The sequence below is a fragment of the Embiotoca jacksoni genome, unplaced genomic scaffold, assembly GCF_022577435.1.
Source record: "Embiotoca jacksoni isolate LCO1_2020_lvr unplaced genomic scaffold, fEmbJac1.0.p SCAF_3, whole genome shotgun sequence".
Taxonomy (NCBI): Eukaryota; Metazoa; Chordata; class Actinopteri; family Embiotocidae; genus Embiotoca; species Embiotoca jacksoni.
In genome coordinates, this window is record NW_027185381.1 from 6,207,881 (window position 1) to 6,228,475 (window position 20,595).

Consider the following 20,595-nt stretch of genomic DNA (forward strand, 5'->3'; position numbering starts at 1 on the left):
CAACATATGACCTGCCGCTCAAGAAGAAGCATTAATTACTCTTTCTGTATGCATTTGTGTGTGTGTGTTTTCTTCTGTTACCAGTTATACTGTGTATTACAGCTTCACATGAATGAGGGGATAAACATGTCAGCTTTAGAAGAGATTTAATAACTCTGTACTTACAGAGTCCAAATATCTATTTATACAGCTGATAAATCATAAAATACCATTTTATCAAAATACAAAAGAAGTCACTGGAAACATGTATCATACAAAATGCAATAAATAGTGATAAAAATAACACCAAAATCATGCACATGTCTGGGTGTTGGAAAATGTAACTGTTGCGGTCATTTTCTCTTCTTGTGCGTAGCGTTGCGCTGCCTCAGGAACAGTGAGGCCCTTCTTTCTGTTCTTATCCTCACTGCTGCATTTTGCTACTAGTTCAGCTGATATTTGGTATGTGTTGAGCAAACAATCCCCCAGTTGTAGTGGTGTAGAGTTATGTGGTCCACCGACTGGACGACAATGTCCATTTCTGCAAGATACCACAATACAGATGGATTACGCTGCAGGCAGAGGCAATTTCTAAATCAGTAATTAAAACACTGGCATAGTTTAGCAAATTATGTAAACTCCATCCAAACATTAAAAAAAAAAAAAACATTAGCAATGTGTAACCATAGTTTTACTGACAACCAGGGATGGGATTTTGGGGGTTGGACAAATCTATTTGCATGACAGTTACAGTCAATGGTTCATTTAATGTCACTATTATATACACTGCTCAAAAAAATAAAGGGAACACTTAAACAACACATCCTAGATCTCAATGAATGAAATTTTCCAGTTGAAAATCTTTATTCATTACATAGTGGAATGTGTTGAGAACAAAATAACATAAGAATGATCAATGGAAATCAAAATCATTATCCCATGGAGGCCTGGATTCAGAATCATACTCAAAATAAAAGTGGAAAAATCAGATCACAGGCTGATCCAACTTCTGTGGAAATTCCTCAAGACAAGTCCAAATGAGGCTCAGTAGTGTGTGTGGCCTCCACGTGCCTGTATGCACTCCCTTCAACGCCTGGGCATGCTCCTGATGAGACGACAGATGTTCTCCTGAGGGATCTCCTCCCAGACCTGGATTAAAGCATCAGTCAACTCCTGGACAGTCTGTGGTGCGACGTGGCGTAGGTGGATGGAACGAGACATTATGTCCCAGATGTGCTGGATTGGATTCAGGTCTGGGGAACGGGCAGGCCGGTCCGTAGCAGCAATGCCTTCATCATGCAGGAACTTCTGACACACTCCAGCCACATGAGGCCGAGCATTGTCCTGCATCAGAAGAACCCAGGGCCCACTGCACCAGCATATGGTCTTACACTGGGTCTGAGGATCTCATCCCGGTACCTAATGGCAGTCAGCGTACCTCTGGTTAGCACATGGAGGGCTGTGTGGCCCTCCAAAGAAATGCCTCCCCAGACCATCGCTGACCCACCGCCAAACCGGTCACGCTGGAGGATGTTGCAGGCAGCAGAACGTTCTCCACGGCGTCTCCGGACTCTGTCACGTATGTCACATGTGCTCAGTGTGAACCTGCTCTCATCCGTGAAGATCACAGGGCGCCGACGGCGAAGCTGCCGATCTTGGTGTTCTCTGGCAAATGCCAATCGCCCTGCACGGTGTTGGGCTGTAAGCACAGGCCCCACTTGTGGATGTCGGGCCCTCGTACCACCCTCATGGAGTCTGTTTCTGACAGTTTGAGCAGAAACATGCACATTAGTGGCCTGCTGGAGGTCATTTTGTAGGGCTCTGGCAGTGCTCCTCCTCTTCCTCCTTGCACAAAGGAGCAGATAGCGGTCCTGCTGCTGGGTTGTTGTCCTCCTACGGCCCCCTCTATGTCTCCTGGTGTACTGGCCTGTCTCCTGGTATCTCCTCCGTGCTCTTGACACTGTAGTGACAGACACAGCAAACCTTCTTGCCACACTGTGCATTGATGTGCCATCCTGGATGAGCTGCACTACCTCAGCAACTTCTGTGGGCTGTAGACACCTCATGCTATCTCTAGTGGTGAGGGCGCTGGCAAAATGCAAAAGTGACCAAAAATCAGTTAGAAAGGATGAGGACAGAGAAATGGTCTGTGTTCACCACCTGCAGAACCGTTCCTTTATAGTGGTTGTCTTGCTAATTGCCTCATTTCCACCTGTTGTCTGTTCCATTTGCGCAACAGCAGGTGAAACTGATTCACAATCAGTGTTGTTTCCTAACTGGACAGGTTGATTTCCCAGAAGTGGGATTGACTTGGAGTTACATTGTGTTGTTTAAGTGTTCCCTTTATTTTTTTTGAGCAGTGTACAATACTTGTATTTGCTCTGGACAGGTAATCAGTCCAAGAAGCTCCAAGTTATTTTTTTAAAAGTTAGATTGCAAACACCTGAAAAAAACAGGTCGTCTCGTTCCAATGAACTGCAGCTAAATTCTATGAGAACTCCAGTGGCACTGGATTACCTGAGTGCTACGGCAGACAAGCCTGTTTGTCTCTCCTCCTCGGCCTCTTTTCAGTTGGAGGAGTTGCTGCTTTGCTTCGTGTTGTCATGCAGTCCGCTGCAGCTTTCATACTCCGGATCCACCTGCTCTTCTTTGATCGCCATCCTCTTGGCGTCCTCTGTGGATCAAAACCATCAGCAGTGACTTAGAGCTTCATCTAAGACAAATATGTGGCTGTAAAGGTGACAAAGACCCTGCTCATGTTTCGCACAAGACCAATCAGCTGCTCATTCTCTGTGTTCAACTGAACCACAAAAAGAATTGTGAATATTTCGGCCATGTAGCTGAAGGGAAATGAGCCATTTACCTTTAGCGAGCTGCATGTCGAAAGAGTACTGCGTCTCAACCACCTCGTGTTTGGGCACCTGGCCTTTCATCTGGTCTCGCAGCTCCTTCAGCTTGATGTAGAAATGTACCTTATCCTGTGCACGGGGAAACTGGGCACAGCGAGGGCTTGAGGACGGCATTAGATAGCACACCTTAGAGAAAAGGAAAGATGCTGTGAGGGGTTTTGGAGTTCATTTAAAGATCAATCCAGTTTCTTTTTCCACATACTGTTTCGGTTTCTGGGATTTTGTAGGGCTGCAGACCAAACTCCAGATTCTTGGCCTTCACCCCAAAGGTTTCTTTGCAAAAGATTTCATAAATGCCTGCAAAATTAACCAAAAAAAAATATGAATACACAGCAATCTTCACCCATTGGCTTTATCAATAAGCTATCTAAGTACATCCCAAAAAAATGGATAAAATGAAGTCATTTCAGTGAATCATGTTACCTTTTCCATTAAAAGCTGCTATTAATGGCTTGTATTTCTTCAGCTTGTCGAGTAATTGACGGCCCCCTTCACGAATCTCCTTACTGGGACAAAAAAAAAGAAAATGGTTTCAGAAATATCCATGACAGAGGAGAAACGACAGACTGGATTACAGCAAGTTTACCCGTGAATTCTTTACTGATGATCGTGGATTTCAGTCATAGTTGACTGCTGCACCAACTCTTGATTCACTTTGTAAACTAACATGACTAAACTGTGATTATATTTAGTTGAATTTACATTTATATAGACTACATGGATGTTTTTTTTTTTTTTCACCTGGAGAGGTCCTTGCTGCCAGGTGTGGTCCTTTCCACCATATTGGTGAAGCCGATGCTGTATGTCTCTGGCAAGCCCTGGTCATCCATGAAGTTGAGCTGCTGGTCAGTTAGACCAGACAGAAACAGACATTTCCCTGACGAAAAGGAAGAGTTGAAGATTAATTCAGGCAAGTGGTCATCAAGCAAAGAAAGATACCAAATACACTTCAAAATACGGGAGTCAGGCCAGGCTTGTTTGCTCTGAATCTACAGGGACCTATCAGCACACCCAGCTGGACACCGTGAACGTTTGTTTTCCAGCATAACTCAGTGAGCTGATGAACATGACCAAGACGTGAAAACAGTTTTGGACAGGCAGTAAGTTTACCGAGCAGATAAACATTTTTTCACTGTTTAACAATGTTTCATGCTGATACCAGACTTCCTGAAGTTAAGGCCATAGCCAGTGACGACACTAGTATCAAATATGTTTGGCTGCCTAAATACCATCATGAAAAACGCCGCACAAAACACAGACTATGATTACACATGTAACAGATGCTGCAAATGAAAGAAAAATATGTCGCTACTCTGCTGAAGAAACAGTGTGACGACTAACATTCCAGAGGAATTAGATGTAAAAGAAAAAGATTTTAACAACCTCTTATTTTGAAAAGCTGTCTGGTAAAACCTAAACCTCTAATGATCATAAATGTAAAATAGAAATTCATAAATTTTCTGTTGAGTCTTTCATTTTTAATATTCCCCTTAAATGAACCCTTAAAAAGCTTGACAGTTTCAACACTGTACACGTTTGTCATGTGTGCCGTTCAGTCTGCTGTTTCCACCGAATCACTCAAGCTGCAAGCTGTAACAGAGTGAAACATTCAAAGCCAAGACACCATTTTTATGGCTGCAACAACACATCAGATTGAAAGTTCAGCTGCATTATATCGTTACATTGGCATCTCTGGAAACTTTGGACCAATCTCGGCAGCACAACAAGCAATTGTGAGGATGGACCCTCAGTTGGAGCCCAACAGGGTCGAAGCAATTAAAAGTGAATGCTGGCATGAATTCCCTGTGGTCAGTAATGAAATTGAGTTTCAACATACAGAAATGGTTTCCTGGGTTTGGGTAATGGTGTCCTTTGAAGGCTGACAATAGTCCTGGGTTAATTCCAATCTGAGGAGAAACATGAAGGGGTTACCATGGCAACAGACCTAAAAACTGCAGCTCTTTTTGTGATTATAACCTTAAACAATAATTGAAACAAAAACTGCAATCCACTACTAATGCAAGAGAACAAATATAGAAAAGCTCGTAATAAATTCCCAGAATATAACTCACAATCAAAATGTCAAGATTGTAGGTAATGACATCTGGCAGGGTTTTGGCCATAACTTCAGCCACTGACATGCCGTTAAAGCGGTTGAGAGCCCTCTTGGCTTTTTTGGCAGCTTCGACCTCATCCTCCTCCTCCTGCGTCTCGCCGTCCTCCGCCTGCTGTTTCGGTGGCCGGCCTCTCTTCTTCTTCACTGGCGTTACAGCTAAAAAAAAAACCCCATATTGTCAAAATTTGGATTCGCATTTCATGATTTCTTTTCCTGCTTCATATTTAGCCTATTCCTTTAAACCGTAAGAAGACGTCTCCAAATTTTGGAACAGAACAAACAATTATTCAGCAACTTAAACCGTGCAAACTAAAATGTAAACTTCTTGGGGAGAATGACTACCTTGAGGTGGACCAGGAGGCTGAAGCTGGTGCTGGATATTCGGCTGCTGCTGCTGCTGCTGCTGCTGTATTGCATGCTGATGCTGAGGATGGTGCAGAAGTGCAGGATACGGCTGCTGGGCGTGATGCTGCTGCTCCCGGACGCTGTGCTGGTAGAACTGCTCCTGGTAGTGGTTTGGGGCTACAGGGTAGTTCTGGTAAAAAGGTTCCTGGTAAGGAGGTGGATCCCGATGAACAGACAGCTCGGCCATGACTGGCTCATCTGTAGGACCGTCGGTGTAATAGCCCATGTTGTGATAGGGCATCACATGCTGCGCCTCAGGGTGCTGTTGGCTGGACTGGTACCTAAAAAAGAGGAGGAAGAGGAAGAAGGTTAAATAGAGAAGTTAAGCAAAAGAAGAAAATGAAAACAGGATGCAGACACGGCAAGAAAAAGCCAAATTATGCCTGGTGTTCAATGGGGTGTGTGAGGAAGAGAATGAGGAAAACTTACACACGACACAATACTTACTTACTTACACACACACGCACACACACACACACACACACACACACACACACACACATGCGCTGACGTACACTCATTTGTGTTCTCTGCATTTCATACAGTGCATTTTTTGTAAGCCTGGCTTCAAAAAAACCACCATTCCCCCTGCTTTGTTGTGATTATTTGGTTACTTTTGAACATATAACTGACTTATTACACCTAAAACTGGGTTTTTCGACACCAACTTTGCAGTGAGCTCAGCCTGGGCTGACCAGAATGGAATGAAGATATAAAATCACTTCATAGGACTCTTGTGACCGTGCAAATACGACGAGACAAAGTCAAACACAGCTCAAACATGTGAATATTATAGGCCTGTATCCACTCCACAGCCGGCAAACTGTCTGACTATAAATTCCTTCACGTGCATAACAAAGCCTGTAGCAGATAATGGTGTAATAAGGCTGCAAAATGGACTGACATGTCAAAAAATGTATAAAACACCCTTTTAAAATAAGTCTAACCAGGTGCAGAATACGGAAATATGATCACTACATTGTATAATTACCTGGTAATTATTGCACATATTGTTCCGTACATTCATTATAACCCAGGGTACTTCTGATTCTTGCTATTCCTCCATTAACACCTTTATTCCCATTCATGAAATCATGTCATCAGATTGACAGGGTTTTTCTTTCGTCATAATTACACGATCACTTGCTACAATCCTAAACACAAAGTGTACAGATGTTTATGACGTCGTGTGATTTTTTTTTTTTTCTCCATCATGCATGAAAATGAAGACGAGTCGAGGAGACAACATGAGAAGTTCTCCAAGACCTGCCACCACCACCACCACCACCTCCACCACCTCCACCTTCAGCACCAACTCACCACTGCTGGAAATAATCCGTAGGAACCGTCAGTGATGTAAACTGCTTTTCCTCCATCTTAACTGTTGACTTATTTGAATACATTAACGTTCATTCTGCTGCCAAATGCATTTCAAACACACAGGAAATATAAAAGCCGTGCGAAATTTTACAGCACATACAGACGCTGGCACAAAGACGGACGGACGCTGCTTCGGGAAGGTTTGGCTAACAGGAAGCTAACAATGTTACCGAGTTCTGGGACCGTCTTGAAAACACAAGTGGCCTCCGCATTGACGAAACATAAAGGTATATGAACAAAGTAACATACCTGTCATACATTTTTCCCCTTTACTTTTCAAATAAGAAAACGGGGGGCTGGGAATCCTCCCAAAACAAAGACCATTTAAACGCTCGTTTTTACAAGGTTGACTAATTGCTTACCGCCACCTCGTGGTCACAAGGTGTACCGCACGGATAAAACTATTTCGAAGGCCTCGCTCCATATAACAACTGTAATATAATGCATACGTTTGATAATAACGCAAAACTGAGCAGATTATTTCGCATGTTGAACATTGGAAAATACACCCGGGGTTGTAGAGCCTGGTACACGGAATGCATGAGTTCATATAAACTCCCGCTAGATGGCAACAGATGTCCTAGTCATGAATGCACCGACACCAATTTATACCGTAGAAGAATGTAGCAGCCAAAGATCGTCTATTTTAATACCACTCGTTACTCCACTCTACAACCAGAACCTATTCAAAATGAACACAAATGGTGAAAAATGCCTTTGGTGATCTATAGGACGACACTCTCCTGGAGTATCTGTCTTTCACTGGCACAATATCCTGTATAAGTGTAAAAGACAAATTATTACACCCTGTATATAGTTGCTGAGTTTAGTTTGTTGTTTTTACAAAATTGCTAATATTAGATAAAGCCTTCCTAACCATAAAACCTCATTATAGTGAAATACATTATGTACGTATTTTGTTTTCTCCAATTTAAGGTCGAAAATCAACCAATACATTTACCGAAGCGAAAGTCAACGGCACTGGAGTGGGAGGAAACTGCAGCTCCTGTTTTATTAGTATCCATAAATCGAGTCAAAGTGAGACCTCTTCATTTTTTTCAAATCATGTTCGTGCATTGACTGTGTCCGTGTTAGCTAAGCGGCGTGACCTGGCTGTGTGTCCCAATGACGCACACTTTGGTTTAAGATGGTAAAAATCAGCTTAAAATCGTCAGTGATATTAACAAGGTAAGGTTTGACAGTCTTCAATCGCGTCGCTTCATGTCACAGTCTCTGTCTTACACACGTTGTAACCCTGTATCAGGGCTAATGCTTCAAGTCAGTGGATCGTTGCTGTGTAGGTGGTTATAAATAATGTACAGTATATCTATAGCATGTGGACATGTATGTCATACACATGTGAAATGCTGGAAAACCCATGTCCATCATACTTGATCCAATTTGGAAGTTTGAACAATCATATTGATCAATTATTTGACCCTGATTGTGAGGTTCTGGCAGGTTTAGCAGACAATAACACTTTACACTTTACATTTGACAAGAAAGGCATCAGAAGAACATGTTAGATCTCGAATTAAAGTGGAAAGAGAGCAGGCGAAAAAGATCCTGTTATTATTTGATGGTGATGGTGGTGATGATTAGATTTTCACACTCCTCTTTTCCTTCAGGTTAAGTCCAATCCCATCCACATTGTGAAGATGCCTGCTGGTGTGTCTTGGGCTCGGTACGTCAGGTTGTTAGGAGCCAGCGTCCTGGCCATGTTTGCTGGAGCGCAGGTGGTCCACCAGTACTACCTACCTGATCTGGTGAGGGACAGCATCAACACTTTTTTTTTTTCCCCCCACAGTGGATGGCCGGTGTTTGCTCCAGATGTTCTGTCAATAAAATGAACAAACTCAACAAACAAGTCTGCAAGAAGTATTTAAAATACAAGCAATCATGTGGCGATCCTGTTTTTGTGTGAAGGTGTCATCAGCCGTAGAGATGCAGCATTGTAAACCTACATCAGCCAGTATGTTGTAGTTCACGTGTCCACTTGAACTTCAGTTTGTCTTTTGCTGCATTCCTCGCAGCGCCATTTTACAACCACCACCGGTGTCAACGTGTTGTTCTTACTCAAAGATGGCTTTATGATCAAAAAGTCTAAAGAGCTAAAGTGTTTACTGTTTGTGTTGCTGCCGCTTTGTCTTTCAGACAATACCGGAAATCCCACCAAAACCTGGCGAGCTAAGGACTGAGCTGCAGGGTTACAAAATTCGAGAAGAAGCTGCCGCAGCCTTACAGCAGCTTAAAACAGATAAAAGGTTGGACTGATGTGGATTTCTACTTCTCCTGTGTAATGGACACTCAACGGAGCAGACGATGTCCAAGTGTTTCCCAAAAGCCAGTGGCTGCAATTTACCTGGGAGCAGAGTCAATTTGAGGACGTCTGAAAAAAAAAAAAAAAAAAGTCTTCCGTGTTTGGTGTTTTCTGCTCATGTTTTCTGGACTAAACAAGGATGGAATAAAATACTACACCACTGTTGGCATCTGGCTGTTCGGGATGATGATTTTATCTGGAGCACGAATATTCGTATCTGTTGTCATCTTTTTTTTGTTGTCTTTGCATTTTTGAAGGAGAGATGCTGCTTGAAATGATGTAACTATGGTGAAGTCATTAAGGACTTGATAGTTTCCATGTAACAGACAATATGTATTTTAAATAACAAAATATAATTAAGGTTTTGGCGGTACATTGTCGTAAATGTCAGTGATTTATACGGAAACACACAAACTTTTTGAAATATATTCATACAAATATTTGATAAATGGATAACGACAGACTATAATGTTAGTTGCATACAGAGGCATTGATGTCAAAGTCATTTATGAAGCAAAAATTACAAACCTGTTTCCACCTTCTAAAATGTGAATATTTTATGAATTTCTCTGGATTATATGTATATAAATTAAATGTCCTGGTTTTTCACTTTTTGCCAGATAAAATAAGCAACATCACCTCACCTTTGGCTCAAGAAAATAGTTTTTTCTTCCATTTTATAGACATTTTGATCATTTCATGCTGGCAGAGCTGATACTGTGCAGGTACGAACGTGTGCGTGCGCGCACGCGCACATCCCAATAACCGTATGGCGTGGCGTATCCTAGCAACAAGTTCAAACAAAAGTTGGAAATATGGCGACGCAGAGAGAGCAAGATGCCGCTGATTATGCAAAGACACACAAGATTTTTGAGCTCATGGACAACCTGACCAGCATGCTCTTCTTCCACAGACCTGGTTAGACCTACTTTCGTGGCATTTGCTGTCTTCAAGTTTTTGCATTAGCTCGCAAGCTAGCTCGGACATGACGATGGTATTCTTGGGAACAGGCCAAAACCATAAACTATATAAAAGGGTCATCATACGGTTTTAGTAAATTATAGCTACCTTGTTTAACTGGTTATGTATTGTGTACGACTGCATCGTTCAGACTGTCCTGGTGATAAATAGAGGCTGAATGAAAAGAATAGAAACGGGCTTCATAGCCAACACTGTAACGATCATCATCCAACCAGGTGTCTGTTTATTAAGTAGATATATATGAAAAACAAATGTCATTCATACGCAGATCTGCAACAAATCTTAATTAAAGTTATTATGTTCGTTGAAACTAACCAGAGGTGATGGCTCACCACAAACTACAAAATTAATCATAATATTTTGATTAGTTCCAATGATGAACAAACTACAAAATTATGATGAATGAGTTCGTGTTGCTTCATTGCTTTTCGTTAAAAAGGGAACATTTTATATAAACTTCATCAAGGTGGGATGTCTTGCAGAACTATGTTGAAACTGGATTAGTTTGAGCAAAGTTTAGGCTACTTAATAAACTAACAATCCAGCGTACATTTCCAACTATCATACATTAAGCAGATATCTACAACCTAAACTGTAACTTGACAAAGGTTTCACAGATGCAGTCGGACATTACTACATATTAAAACAGCACAAATATGATCCTTCTCCTAAAAATATATATACTGTATCTCGTATTGCTGTATTTTCATTTTCCATTTCATTCTGATGATATTTTTGTTCAAATATTTCTGTTGCAGCAAACCTACCTCAAGCATTCAATAATTAAGCTTTGTTCACATAAACACAGCCTGGATTTATTGTTATTGGTTGTTTCATTCAGAGAAACCCAGAGAGTTTCTTATTGAGCAGCTGGAGCTGCTGAAGCTTTCTCGACAGTGTGGCGTGAGAGGACCAAATTTATTCACCAACTGTGACCTGGATGCAGTCTACAGGATACTGGACCCTGCTAATCAAAAACACATCACTTTTGCCCAGTACAAGCAGGGTGAGCACGGGACACTGCACACTGTACACATTCTCAATATAACTAAATGCATATTGCCTGTAGATACCAAGGTTGTTAGAAAAAGATAACAAGCAAAATGTGTATGCATATATTACGATATTTATTCATTCTTTCTGTAGATCTGATAATTATAATGATAATTATATCACCGACGGATATGTTTCATTCCTTGATTCATACTTTAATTTCCCCCAATTATTACTTCACACTGCAAATAATATCACAGTTTTTTATTTTTGAGAGTTGTGACACTGGAGACTATACAGACACTGACAGAACCCTTCATCCACACAGCTCTGACCACACTTGGCATAACAGACATCAATGAATCTCCCGAAGGTGTAAATGAAGACAGAATATCCCATGAGACATTCAAAACAGAAGGGTAAGAGCAGCTTCAAATATATAAACAGCATGATAAAGACAACATTTGCCAGAATTTAAAAATGTGATAATAATATGAAGATATTTTTTGGTCTCATTTTGCTGTTACAGGATACAAGGTCTGCAGAGATACTCAGCAACATATGCACGGCCGTGAACACTTTTGTCAAAATAAAATAAAAACAATAAACCCATCTTGCCATCTGAATTGGTCAACTTGTCCATGGAAAATTGAAGTGATTTTGGCTTATGTCTGTATCTTCCATTAAATGAAAGCCAACGAAAAAGCACGTGTTAATGATTTTTTAAAATTTTTGTTATTTATTCATGATCCCATTACAAAAACATATGTTCTTTCTATATCAACATCTATGCTGAGTATTAAAATTATTCTTATATTTCTTATTGTTGTCGTTTGTGGCAATAATAATAATAAAAAATAATTGGATAAAAGGTGTTAGGAATAGTGTTGCTATGCATTTATCTTTAATACAGGCTGCTGTAAATTATGCAGCGTTGCAGTGTTGAACGCGCACCGGCAGTGGGCGTGGCCAGGAAGTGACATGGCCGCCTCCTTATACGGAGCTCCCTCGCCTTTCTCCGGTTACTTGTAGGTTAAATTAGTTTTGTGTGTGTTTGTCCACGTAAAGTTTCGCCAGTGTTTACCGGGAGAGCGCCCCGCTGAGCTCAGCATGGGCACCGTCCATGCCAGGGTAAGGAAAAGTCCGGTAAACGTGTTGTGTAGCACTCTGACCTTAACGTGTGTTCAGTGAGCTGTGTGACAAGCAAAAGGCCCCGCACCAGGTCCACCCTCCCGGGGAGACCACCGGCGGGGCGCAGGCATCCAGGGCTCCGACAAGAGACTGATGGTGGTTTTTTTGGGTTTTTTTTTTTAACTTCCCGGTTAAACGTAAACACACAATGCCAGCTGCGTGTTTTAGACACCAGTCACTGATAGTGAGAGATGCTCGTGGTGCCTGACTGTCGCCTCGCAGCAGTCAACACACCGAAAGCAGCATGTTGCCTCTTGGTCGTACCGCTCACACAATGTGACTTCTTATTTATCTCGACCAGGACTGTGGACAGGGTTTTAGAAATCGTGGAGGTCCCGTGCGGAGCTCTTGTCACGTAAGCCAAAAAAATATAACTGCACGAATATTAGGTAATGCGGCTAATTCAAATGGAGAGTGACAGTAAACATAAAGCTTTAAACGTTTCCTTTAGACATCTTTATTTAGGTAATAGGTCTGTGAAGATTATTAGTCATCCAATTCATGGTCAATCCAAAGACAACCGGACTTTTTGAAGTAACTTAAAAAGTCCAGTTGCCTTAGATGTTATTGAGCTAACTCTTCCTTTTGTCACTAGCTATTTTTTTTTTAATTTTTCATCCCCTTCATTTTGTTTGTTTTTGGTCTGGGCAGGAATGGATGTGTTGCAGATCTGAAACACTAGCAACTGATAAACTATAGAAACAAATAGTCTGTAACTATTTCGATAGTTTCGTCTAGCTAAAATCATTTCAGCTATTTTCAAGCATAAATTAAACAGTCCCCTGGTTTCAGTTTCTCCGGTGTGATGATGTGATTTTTCTCTCTGCTCTCTAGTGGAGTAAAACAGATTATGTTTGGCTGTTGGCCTGCTGGTCAGTAGGACAATAAACAAGTCATTTGAAGACATGGTCTTGGACTGTTGGAAACTGTGGAGGGCACTTTTCCCCCCAGTTTTTGCACATTTTTATTGACAAAATGATTAATCAGTTGATCAAGAAATTGTCCAGGATGTACCCGACTATTGGTTAAAGTCATGTAGGCTTCAGGTTGTCCAGGATAAAGTGGTTAGATAATAGATGGATGGATATTCTGTACAGTAAGTAGTAATTCATAGCAATATTTGATAGTTGCAACCCTACTGTGCTGGTCGGTATTTAGTAGCTGTGTTTTTATAACTCCCATAATACACCCCCAAAATGTCCAGAAATATTTAAGGATATGACCTCAGTGTCATGAGTGGTATTTACAATCCTGATCTTGTACTCCTGCATTTTTAAATATTTATTTTAATTAATTCAACATCCATTTTTTGTTTGTTCAGTAAAACTTTGTATAAAATATTTGTGATTCAAATTGTTTTTGTCCTTTTTGTGTTGCAGAGCCTGGACCCTCTGCCCATGCACGGGCCAGAGTTAGGAGTTCAAGCAGATGACATCGATACTCCAGAGATTGAGCCGGAGCCGAAGCAAGAAGTTCTGGAAAACAAGGATGTAAGATTTATTTTGTTCCAGACAGTGAATACAAAAGACTCTCACTAGCACTCTTCACATTGCCACACATACGTCCACACTGTTTGCACTTTGTCAGCACAGAAGTAAGGGATTCCTGGCCTCATATCAACACAATAGCTTGATATGATATAGCCACTTTGGTTAAAAAACTAAAACACAGTGACATCTAGAACACAGCCGGAAAAGCCAGCAAAGAACAGCTTTAATGCACTTCAAGTCATTTGAACGATAAGAGAAACAGCCTCATTTAATTCAGCTGAATGTGTTTTATTCATAAATTTAATACACTGTATTTTGTTTGGGAAGTTAATCATATGTCCGGTGCCGTCCGTCTCTCCCGCTTCCCAGGTTGTGGTTCAGAGAGTGCACATAGATGGGCTGGGAAGAACCAAGGAGGACCTGTTGACTTATGAAATCGCCGAAGTTTTCCGGGCAAAGAACTTGATTGATGTAGGTGCATCGTGTTAATACGTATGTTGGTTCAGTTTATACATGTGTGTAGATGTGACTGGCATCAACACATGGTTCAATTTGTTCTGCAGGTGATGCGAAGGTCCCATGAAGCCCGGCAGAAGCTGCTGCGTCTCGGTATCTTCAGAAAAGTCGAAGTTGTTATCGACACCTCGCGAGGTACGGTCAATCACTGGAGGTCTTTGAAAATGACTTCATGATGATTATATATCTGCTTTATCTACAGTATCTCAATGTGTTTTCTCTGTTAAACAATGGAATTGTTTAAGTAGTAACTGTTTGTAATTTAGATAAGATACAGAGGTGAGAGAAAGTAAGTAAACCCTTGGAAATGATCATCATTTATGTAAACATTTGTCTTTGAATATGGTCATCGCTTCTTTTAAGTTGCAATAATGAACAAATGCAAGTTATTTTAACGAAAACAACACAAACAATTACTGGCCACCTGATATCTAATCAGCCAAACATGTGTCAGAACCTCAATGCATTTAAGGATGTGGATAAGATCTGCTGAAGTTCAAACAAATCAACAGTCTACTGCGTTTTTCATGCAGGTTTTACAAAGAAAGATCTGAAAAAGAAAAAAACAAACAAACCCAGTGAGCGGTGTTTCTCTGAGTGAAAATGCCTTGTTGATGGGAGAAGTCAGAGAAGAATGGCTAGATTGGTTCAAGCAAATAGAAAGGCAACAGTAACCCAAAAAAACCACACATTACAACCCAGGTATGCAGAAGGAGTAGGAGACCACACCAGGTGCCACTGTTGCCTGGTGAGTCTCGATGTCTGCTGCGACATCAGATGGTTGGGTCAGAGTTTGTCTTAAACAACATGAAAGCATAAATCTATCCTGCTGCTGCTGCTGCTAATGGTGTGGTGGAAATTTATCCTGACCGCTGAGCAGGTCTGATTGCTTGATTAAGATTATTCTGTCAAAGGAGTGTCGGCCAGTTATTAAATCCAGGGGTTCCCTTGCTTTTTCACCAAATCTGTACATATTTAATGGCTGTGTACAAAAGATGATTGTGTTTTTTTATGCTATTTGCTTAAGCACGTTGTTTTTGTCTGTACATGTAACTCTGATGAAGATCAGATCACATTTTATTTTTTACAAGTTGTAAGGACCAAGATCATTCCAAAGGATTCACAGATTTTTTTTTCTTGTCACTGTATTAGTCTCCTTAAAAAAAAAAAAATCTAAACATGGAATAGTTTAGATATTCTCTTTTCTCTTCCTTAGGTGACGATGCTCTTCCTAATGGTCTCGACGTGGCCTTTGAGGTCATCGAGCTGAGGCGTATGACGGGCAGCTACAACACCATGGTGGGAAACAATGAGGGAAGCATGGTGAGTGCCACCCTGGCTCATGTCTCCATTAACTCTCCGACAGGCTTGTTTGGAATTTAATGTAGGTGTCGGTGCCAGTTGGTTCCAATGTATTTGACATTTGAGGTTTTTCATTGGTGTAGTTACCTCTAAATGCACAATGAATATTAGAGAGGCCCTAATCAGCTCATTGATATGGTCTCGTTTCAGGTCCTGGGCCTGAAGTTACCCAATGTGTTTGGTCGTGCAGAAAAACTGACATTCCAGTTCTCTTACGGTACCAAAGAAACGTCCTACGGCCTGTCCTTCTTCAAGCCCCAACCAGGACACTTTGAACGCAAGTAAGAGATGAAAACTTCATAATGTTGTTTTGAGGTCTAATGAAATTGATACATGATAAGCATGTGTACGCAGGTGAGAAACTTGTGCACAGTGATCTACAAGGGCGCAAAGACAAACGGGAACAATGTAGAAAAACTGTTAAAGAGCAGAAATGTAAGCGCCATTGAGGCGTGTTCAAGCTGTCTTCGTTTATTAGAAGTCGTCATGTTATCCATGTGTCTCTGCTCCGTCCGGCTTTTGCCAAAACCTATGCGGTTCATTTTACTGCCCTCGTTAGCCTTGTGGTTGCAGTCGGCCATTAGACAGATCAGGCGACACTCCTGAAAGTTGAGCTGTAGATTTGGGTCTATCCTTTAGGAGGTAAATGTCGATGGGAGTATTTTGTGATTGCAAAGGAATCCTAGCAGCGTATTAATAGTTTTTCTTTTCCATTCACTTTTAGTATCTCTCTCAACGTGTACAAAGTAACCGGTCAGTTTCCGTGGAGTTCACTGAGGGAGACGGATCGAGGCATCTCTGCAGAAATGAGTGTAAATACTTGTTTACGTCCCTGTTTCTCAATTTGTGCAATTAAAAATGTTGTTTGTAAATAATGGGTTATTTCTCTTGCTTCCTTGCACATTGTTTAAATGAAATAAACAGGTTTGATTTTGTTTTCGACCAGATGTCCTTCACAGTCATTTCCTAATCTGATATGAGTCTAGATTACTTTAAATTACTGCTGAATTACCAATAGAAGCCTCTCAGATTTTCACAGAGCCAATGTGGAGTAAGACAACAACTATGTTACAAACTGTGTGTGCTGTATGCTCATTTACTGCATTAAATCTGGACAAACAACAGTAATAAACTTCTTTTTTTTTCCTTCCCAATTTTCTGCCCACAGTTCCCTGTGTGGAAGACCAGCCAAACCCTGAAGTGGGAAGGAGTGTGGAGAGAGTTGGGTTGTCTGGCTCGCACTGCTTCTTTTGCCGTCCGGGAGGAGAGTGGCCATTCCCTCAAGTCCTCACTTTCGGTATTTGTCTTCCATTTCACTTTGCAGGTTTTTCTGAGAGTTTTGAAATTGCATTATAGTTTCATGATGTCCTCAGTCAGAGAATTGACGGCAAAGCTTTTATTCAGTCTCCAGTTTTTGCAGTTCACCATAATATTGTGTGGGAGATGGCAGATGGTGGATTTTAATTATTATGTGAATATTTTCTGTTTTTCAGCATTCTATGGTCATCGATACCAGAAGGTCATCCATCCTTCCTAGGACAGGTGGGCTGTTGAAAATTCATCAGGTTTGTTATTTACCAGTAAACAAAGCTTTTTCAAATATTAAATGCAAACAATACAAACAGTCTTGTACACAAAAGATTGACATTTTATGTTTGTGTAGGAACTTGCTGGTTACACTGGGGGAGACGCCAGTTTTCTAAAGGAGGACTTTGAGATCCAGCTCAACAAGACGCTTTACTGGGACTCAGTGAGATTTTGCATTTTACATTTCAACCATTTAGCAAACTATCTCATCCAAATGCACTTACACAGGTTAAAGTAGTTTCCCTGGACCAGAGTGCAGTTATGAATTACAAAATGTAGTATTAGCACATTTAGAAATAGAAATACAGATCTTTTTGTTCGCTATTTTAGATGATTGATTAATAATTCATAATTAGGTTCTAGGTAAAGAATTGAAGTTTTATATCCAGGCTTCTCTGTCACTGACATTTTATCAGAACATCTGTTTAAAGACCTGACACACTGGGTTTGGTTTGTTGTTTCTGTCATACTGTGCACAAGTCAACTTAAATAAACCCCTTTCCTTCGTCCTCCAGGTCCTCTCTGCCTCGTTGTGGGGAGGTTTGCTTCTACCCATCGGTGACAAGCCAACATGCATCGCAGACAGGTACAGAAATGCAGTACTTCAGCCTATCACCACTATTACCAGAGTTTTAAAGCTTTTATTTCTTTAAACTTTGGCAAATTAGCAATTTATAAAGTATGTTCAATTAACTTTTAGTAATTCCTTTTTGCACAAATGGATGTATAGAGAACTATAGCTGGATCACTTTGATACTGAAGATAACTTTCTTAGTCCTGGATTTCTAAACGGCATCTTTCTATGACATGAAAAGGGATTTATAGGCTTTTATTTGCGGTGGACACGGATAATAATATAGTTAGAAAGTGTATTCACACATAACCAAAAAAGTTAATGTATTTATTACCATTTGACTGAGTTAATTTGCGTCACGTGTGCATAGCAATCGGTTGAAACTGTTGCTACTGATACTTCTGATCCTGTTGGGGAGCAGGTTAAATAGGCTACTCTCAACTAGACTAACTGTAGCCATTAAAATCATAATTTTTTTTCTTCATGAATTCACAGAAGGCTTGTTAGAAAAATTACTCAAGAGGCTTGGTTCAAAATCAAACACATCGGACATTTATTCTTGCAAGAAAGAACACATACATGCACCCTCAAAGAGAGGTATCCAGCAAAGAAGGGGCCTTCCCTCCTCCGTAGGTCAGCTTTTATACAGTGGGACAAGCAGTAGACCATCACCCCCATTCCGTTTGTACCTGCTTTTGTATGTGTGGTGGCGGGGTGTGGTTAGCTCAGCTGCAGGGGGTAGAGAGTGGGAGGAGTGGTTCAGGGAACGGTTCAGGGAACGGTGCCGGGAACGGTGTCGGGAGGAGGATAAGTGACACAGCTGTTCTGAATCGGGGAAAATTGTGTCTGCCCTTACATAGGTAAGCATAGACTAAACTTGGTGGCTCAGTGTAGCAAGTCTGAGCTACCGTGGGGTTCCGCTGAGACAGACGACACACTGAGCCACCAAGTTTAGTCTATGGTTTGAGCTAAACCACACCCCGCCACCACAGTATGGTAATACAAAGTTGGTTGTAGGTCACAAGATAGTCGTTAGTTAGATGTGGGAAGAATCACTTCCAAATAAGACAGAAAACAAAGGAAACTTTTCGGGGCCTGAGACTTTCCGGAGCCACAATGCAAACAAGAGGAAGAGACAAATCTTTCCTTTCCATCAAGGCTCATTACTGTACTGTTTGTTGTATGTTTTGTGTTTTTGTTGACTGTCTTAGGTTCTATCTCGGTGGCCCCACCAGTATCAGGGGATTCAGTATGTACAGTATGGGCCCTCAGAGTGAAGGTGAGACATAAGACTGGCTAAGCTGCTTAGTAGCCAGACTGAAGTTTGATGGTTAATTGAAACATTATGTTCTGACATTACTGGTCTGGCAGGGGACTACCTGGGAGGAGAAGCCTACTGGGCTGGAGGCCTCCACCTCTACACCCCTCTACCCTTTAGACCAGGCAGAGGAGGCTTTGGTGACCTCTTCAGAACCCACTTCTTCCTCAATGCCGGGAACCTTTGTAACCTCAACTATGGTGAGCACCATGGAGCACATTATTCATGACTGAATTATATTAAGTTAATTGTCTAAATTCAAAGTTTTATCATATACCAAGTCTGGTTTTGGGAGGTGCATGTTGTTTGGGCAAATCAGACTTAAAATTATGGATAAAGGCTTTTACAAATGCTCTTGTTTTCTGTCTGCCTGAGTTCATACGTGATGTATTCTTTTACCCAGGTGAGGGCCCACAAGCACATTTGAAGAAACTGGCAGAATGCCTCCGTTGGTCATATGGACTGGGCATTGTGCTGCGTTTGGGCAATATTGCCAGGCTGGAGCTGAATTACTGCATTCCAATGGGAGTCCAGAGTGGAGACAGGTAGTGCTGGTTAGGTTAGAATGCTTTAACCAAGATGATCTGACTTTCATTTAATAGATTTACATTTAAGGGAAACTTGATGACCAAAATCCACTCGGGCAAATAGATTATGATGAATTTTTGTTCAAAAATGACCAACACAGATCAAACATTGACATTTAGACTGACTGTGAAGGTAGGACAACTTACTCCTCAGTTTACATGTGTGGAACATGTTAAAGAGCTTACCAAGTGAAGTATAATATCAATGTAAGAACCTTGCTCTTTCAAAGTTGGGAAGTTAATCATTTAAGATAAGCTTTTACTTTATAATGATGTAGATGCACATGATAACATTACATACACATGGCGAGAGTACTCAAGAGATACAGTATATACCCGACAGTATGTTTAGTGTCTTAAATATGCACCAAAAATAAGATGATTCTTGGTTTACTTTGACGTTGTTTTCTACTTTCCTTGCAGGATATGTGATGGAGTCCAGTTTGGAGCAGGAATTAGATTCTTGTGAAACCACAAGTCTCTTGTGCAAGATTAATTTTATTAAAATGGGAAATGGCTTGTACATAATTGTTGTTGCAACAAATTGGTTCAATAAAAGTGTTTGCACCGATGTGCCATTGTGATGCTGAGTAACATACAAATGTCAAATGAGGGTGATAAAGTAGATTCAACAGATGTTGACCGTAGATTGCCACAAGATGGTTAAGTAGTGAAATATCAGTGAACTGGATCTTCCGCCGCAAACTAAAAACACACCTCTTCCGACTTTACCTTGAACAGCAGAACTTTAGTAGCACTTAAAATGGCACTTACTGATAGAACTTTGTAGGTTGGCTTTCTTGAAGAAATTGTATTTTCTTGATTCCTGTTGTTCTGGGTTTTGTACCCTCATGGTTGAAATGCACTTACTGTAAGTCGCTTTGGAT

At 41.0% G+C, this 20,595-nt stretch overlaps 4 protein-coding genes across 7 annotated transcripts; 3 read left to right on the top strand and 1 right to left on the bottom strand.

Annotated features, from left to right (window-relative positions):
- Nucleotides 1-129: 129 nt before the first annotated feature.
- On the bottom strand, nucleotides 130-7,263 carry tdg.2 (thymine DNA glycosylase, tandem duplicate 2). 3 transcript variants are annotated; one of them, XM_069162670.1, is made up of 11 exons: nucleotides 7,039-7,263; nucleotides 6,730-6,797; nucleotides 5,347-5,690; nucleotides 4,961-5,160; nucleotides 4,726-4,795; nucleotides 3,630-3,765; nucleotides 3,312-3,394; nucleotides 3,091-3,185; nucleotides 2,843-3,014; nucleotides 2,497-2,653; nucleotides 130-520 (listed from the first exon to the last, which is right to left on the bottom strand). In XM_069162670.1, the coding sequence occupies exons 2-10, from the start codon at nucleotides 6,783-6,785 to the stop codon at nucleotides 2,547-2,549; spliced, it is 1,263 nt and encodes a 420-aa protein (XP_069018771.1). In that variant the 5' UTR covers nucleotides 6,786-6,797; nucleotides 7,039-7,263; the 3' UTR covers nucleotides 130-520; nucleotides 2,497-2,546. The 3 variants fall into 3 exon arrangements, with proteins under 3 accessions (XP_069018771.1, XP_069018772.1, XP_069018770.1); XM_069162671.1 differs by lacking the exon at nucleotides 6,730-6,797; XM_069162669.1 differs by lacking the exon at nucleotides 7,039-7,263 and having other exon boundaries at nucleotides 6,730-7,004.
- Nucleotides 7,264-7,867: 604 nt separating this feature from the next.
- uqcc6 (ubiquinol-cytochrome c reductase complex assembly factor 6) lies at nucleotides 7,868-9,284 on the top strand. The gene is made up of 3 exons (XM_069162673.1): nucleotides 7,868-7,977; nucleotides 8,418-8,555; nucleotides 8,944-9,284. The coding sequence occupies exons 2-3, from the start codon at nucleotides 8,448-8,450 to the stop codon at nucleotides 9,061-9,063; spliced, it is 228 nt and encodes a 75-aa protein (XP_069018774.1). The 5' UTR covers nucleotides 7,868-7,977; nucleotides 8,418-8,447; the 3' UTR covers nucleotides 9,064-9,284.
- A 551-nt stretch (nucleotides 9,285-9,835) lies between these two features.
- Nucleotides 9,836-11,774, top strand: efcab10 (EF-hand calcium binding domain 10). Its single transcript, XM_069162672.1, has 4 exons — nucleotides 9,836-10,027; nucleotides 10,932-11,096; nucleotides 11,412-11,502; nucleotides 11,613-11,774. Exons 1-4 carry the CDS (start codon nucleotides 9,925-9,927, stop codon nucleotides 11,656-11,658), a joined length of 405 nt encoding a protein of 134 aa, XP_069018773.1. The 5' UTR covers nucleotides 9,836-9,924; the 3' UTR covers nucleotides 11,659-11,774.
- A 296-nt stretch (nucleotides 11,775-12,070) lies between these two features.
- samm50 (SAMM50 sorting and assembly machinery component) lies at nucleotides 12,071-20,279 on the top strand. 2 transcript variants are annotated; one of them, XM_069163255.1, is made up of 15 exons: nucleotides 12,071-12,214; nucleotides 13,654-13,764; nucleotides 14,134-14,235; nucleotides 14,328-14,415; nucleotides 15,497-15,603; nucleotides 15,793-15,923; nucleotides 16,367-16,454; nucleotides 16,811-16,939; nucleotides 17,136-17,207; nucleotides 17,306-17,392; nucleotides 17,745-17,815; nucleotides 19,015-19,082; nucleotides 19,175-19,321; nucleotides 19,525-19,666; nucleotides 20,132-20,279. In XM_069163255.1, the coding sequence occupies exons 1-15, from the start codon at nucleotides 12,194-12,196 to the stop codon at nucleotides 20,175-20,177; spliced, it is 1,410 nt and encodes a 469-aa protein (XP_069019356.1). In that variant the 5' UTR covers nucleotides 12,071-12,193; the 3' UTR covers nucleotides 20,178-20,279. The 2 variants fall into 2 exon arrangements, with proteins under 2 accessions (XP_069019356.1, XP_069019355.1); XM_069163254.1 differs by having other exon boundaries at nucleotides 19,015-19,081; nucleotides 19,165-19,321.
- Nucleotides 20,280-20,595: the final 316 nt, after the last annotated feature.

Excerpts from the sequence above, each read along its gene's own strand:
- tdg.2 (XM_069162669.1), bottom strand. The coding sequence starts at position 6,812 with ATGTATTCAAATAAGTCAACAGTTAAGATGGAGGAAAAGCAGTTTACA. Across the intron at positions 4,796-4,960 it reads ACAATCTTGACATTTTGATT|ATTGGAATTAACCCAGGACT; the intron begins GTGAGTTATATT and ends GTTTCTCCTCAG. Across the intron at positions 3,395-3,629 it reads GGCAGCAAGGACCTCTCCAG|TAAGGAGATTCGTGAAGGGG; the intron begins GTGAAAAAAAAA and ends TTTTTGTCCCAG.
- uqcc6 (XM_069162673.1), top strand. The coding sequence starts at position 8,448 with ATGCCTGCTGGTGTGTCTTGGGCTCGGTACGTCAGGTTGTTAGGAGCC. Across the intron at positions 8,556-8,943 it reads AGTACTACCTACCTGATCTG|ACAATACCGGAAATCCCACC; the intron begins GTGAGGGACAGC and ends TTTGTCTTTCAG.
- efcab10 (XM_069162672.1), top strand. The coding sequence starts at position 9,925 with ATGGCGACGCAGAGAGAGCAAGATGCCGCTGATTATGCAAAGACACAC. Across the intron at positions 10,028-10,931 it reads GCTCTTCTTCCACAGACCTG|AGAAACCCAGAGAGTTTCTT; the intron begins GTTAGACCTACT and ends TGTTTCATTCAG. Across the intron at positions 11,503-11,612 it reads GAGACATTCAAAACAGAAGG|GATACAAGGTCTGCAGAGAT; the intron begins GTAAGAGCAGCT and ends TTGCTGTTACAG.
- samm50 (XM_069163254.1), top strand. The coding sequence starts at position 12,194 with ATGGGCACCGTCCATGCCAGG. Across the intron at positions 14,236-14,327 it reads GGGCAAAGAACTTGATTGAT|GTGATGCGAAGGTCCCATGA; the intron begins GTAGGTGCATCG and ends TTTGTTCTGCAG. Across the intron at positions 19,667-20,131 it reads GGAGTCCAGAGTGGAGACAG|GATATGTGATGGAGTCCAGT; the intron begins GTAGTGCTGGTT and ends CTTTCCTTGCAG.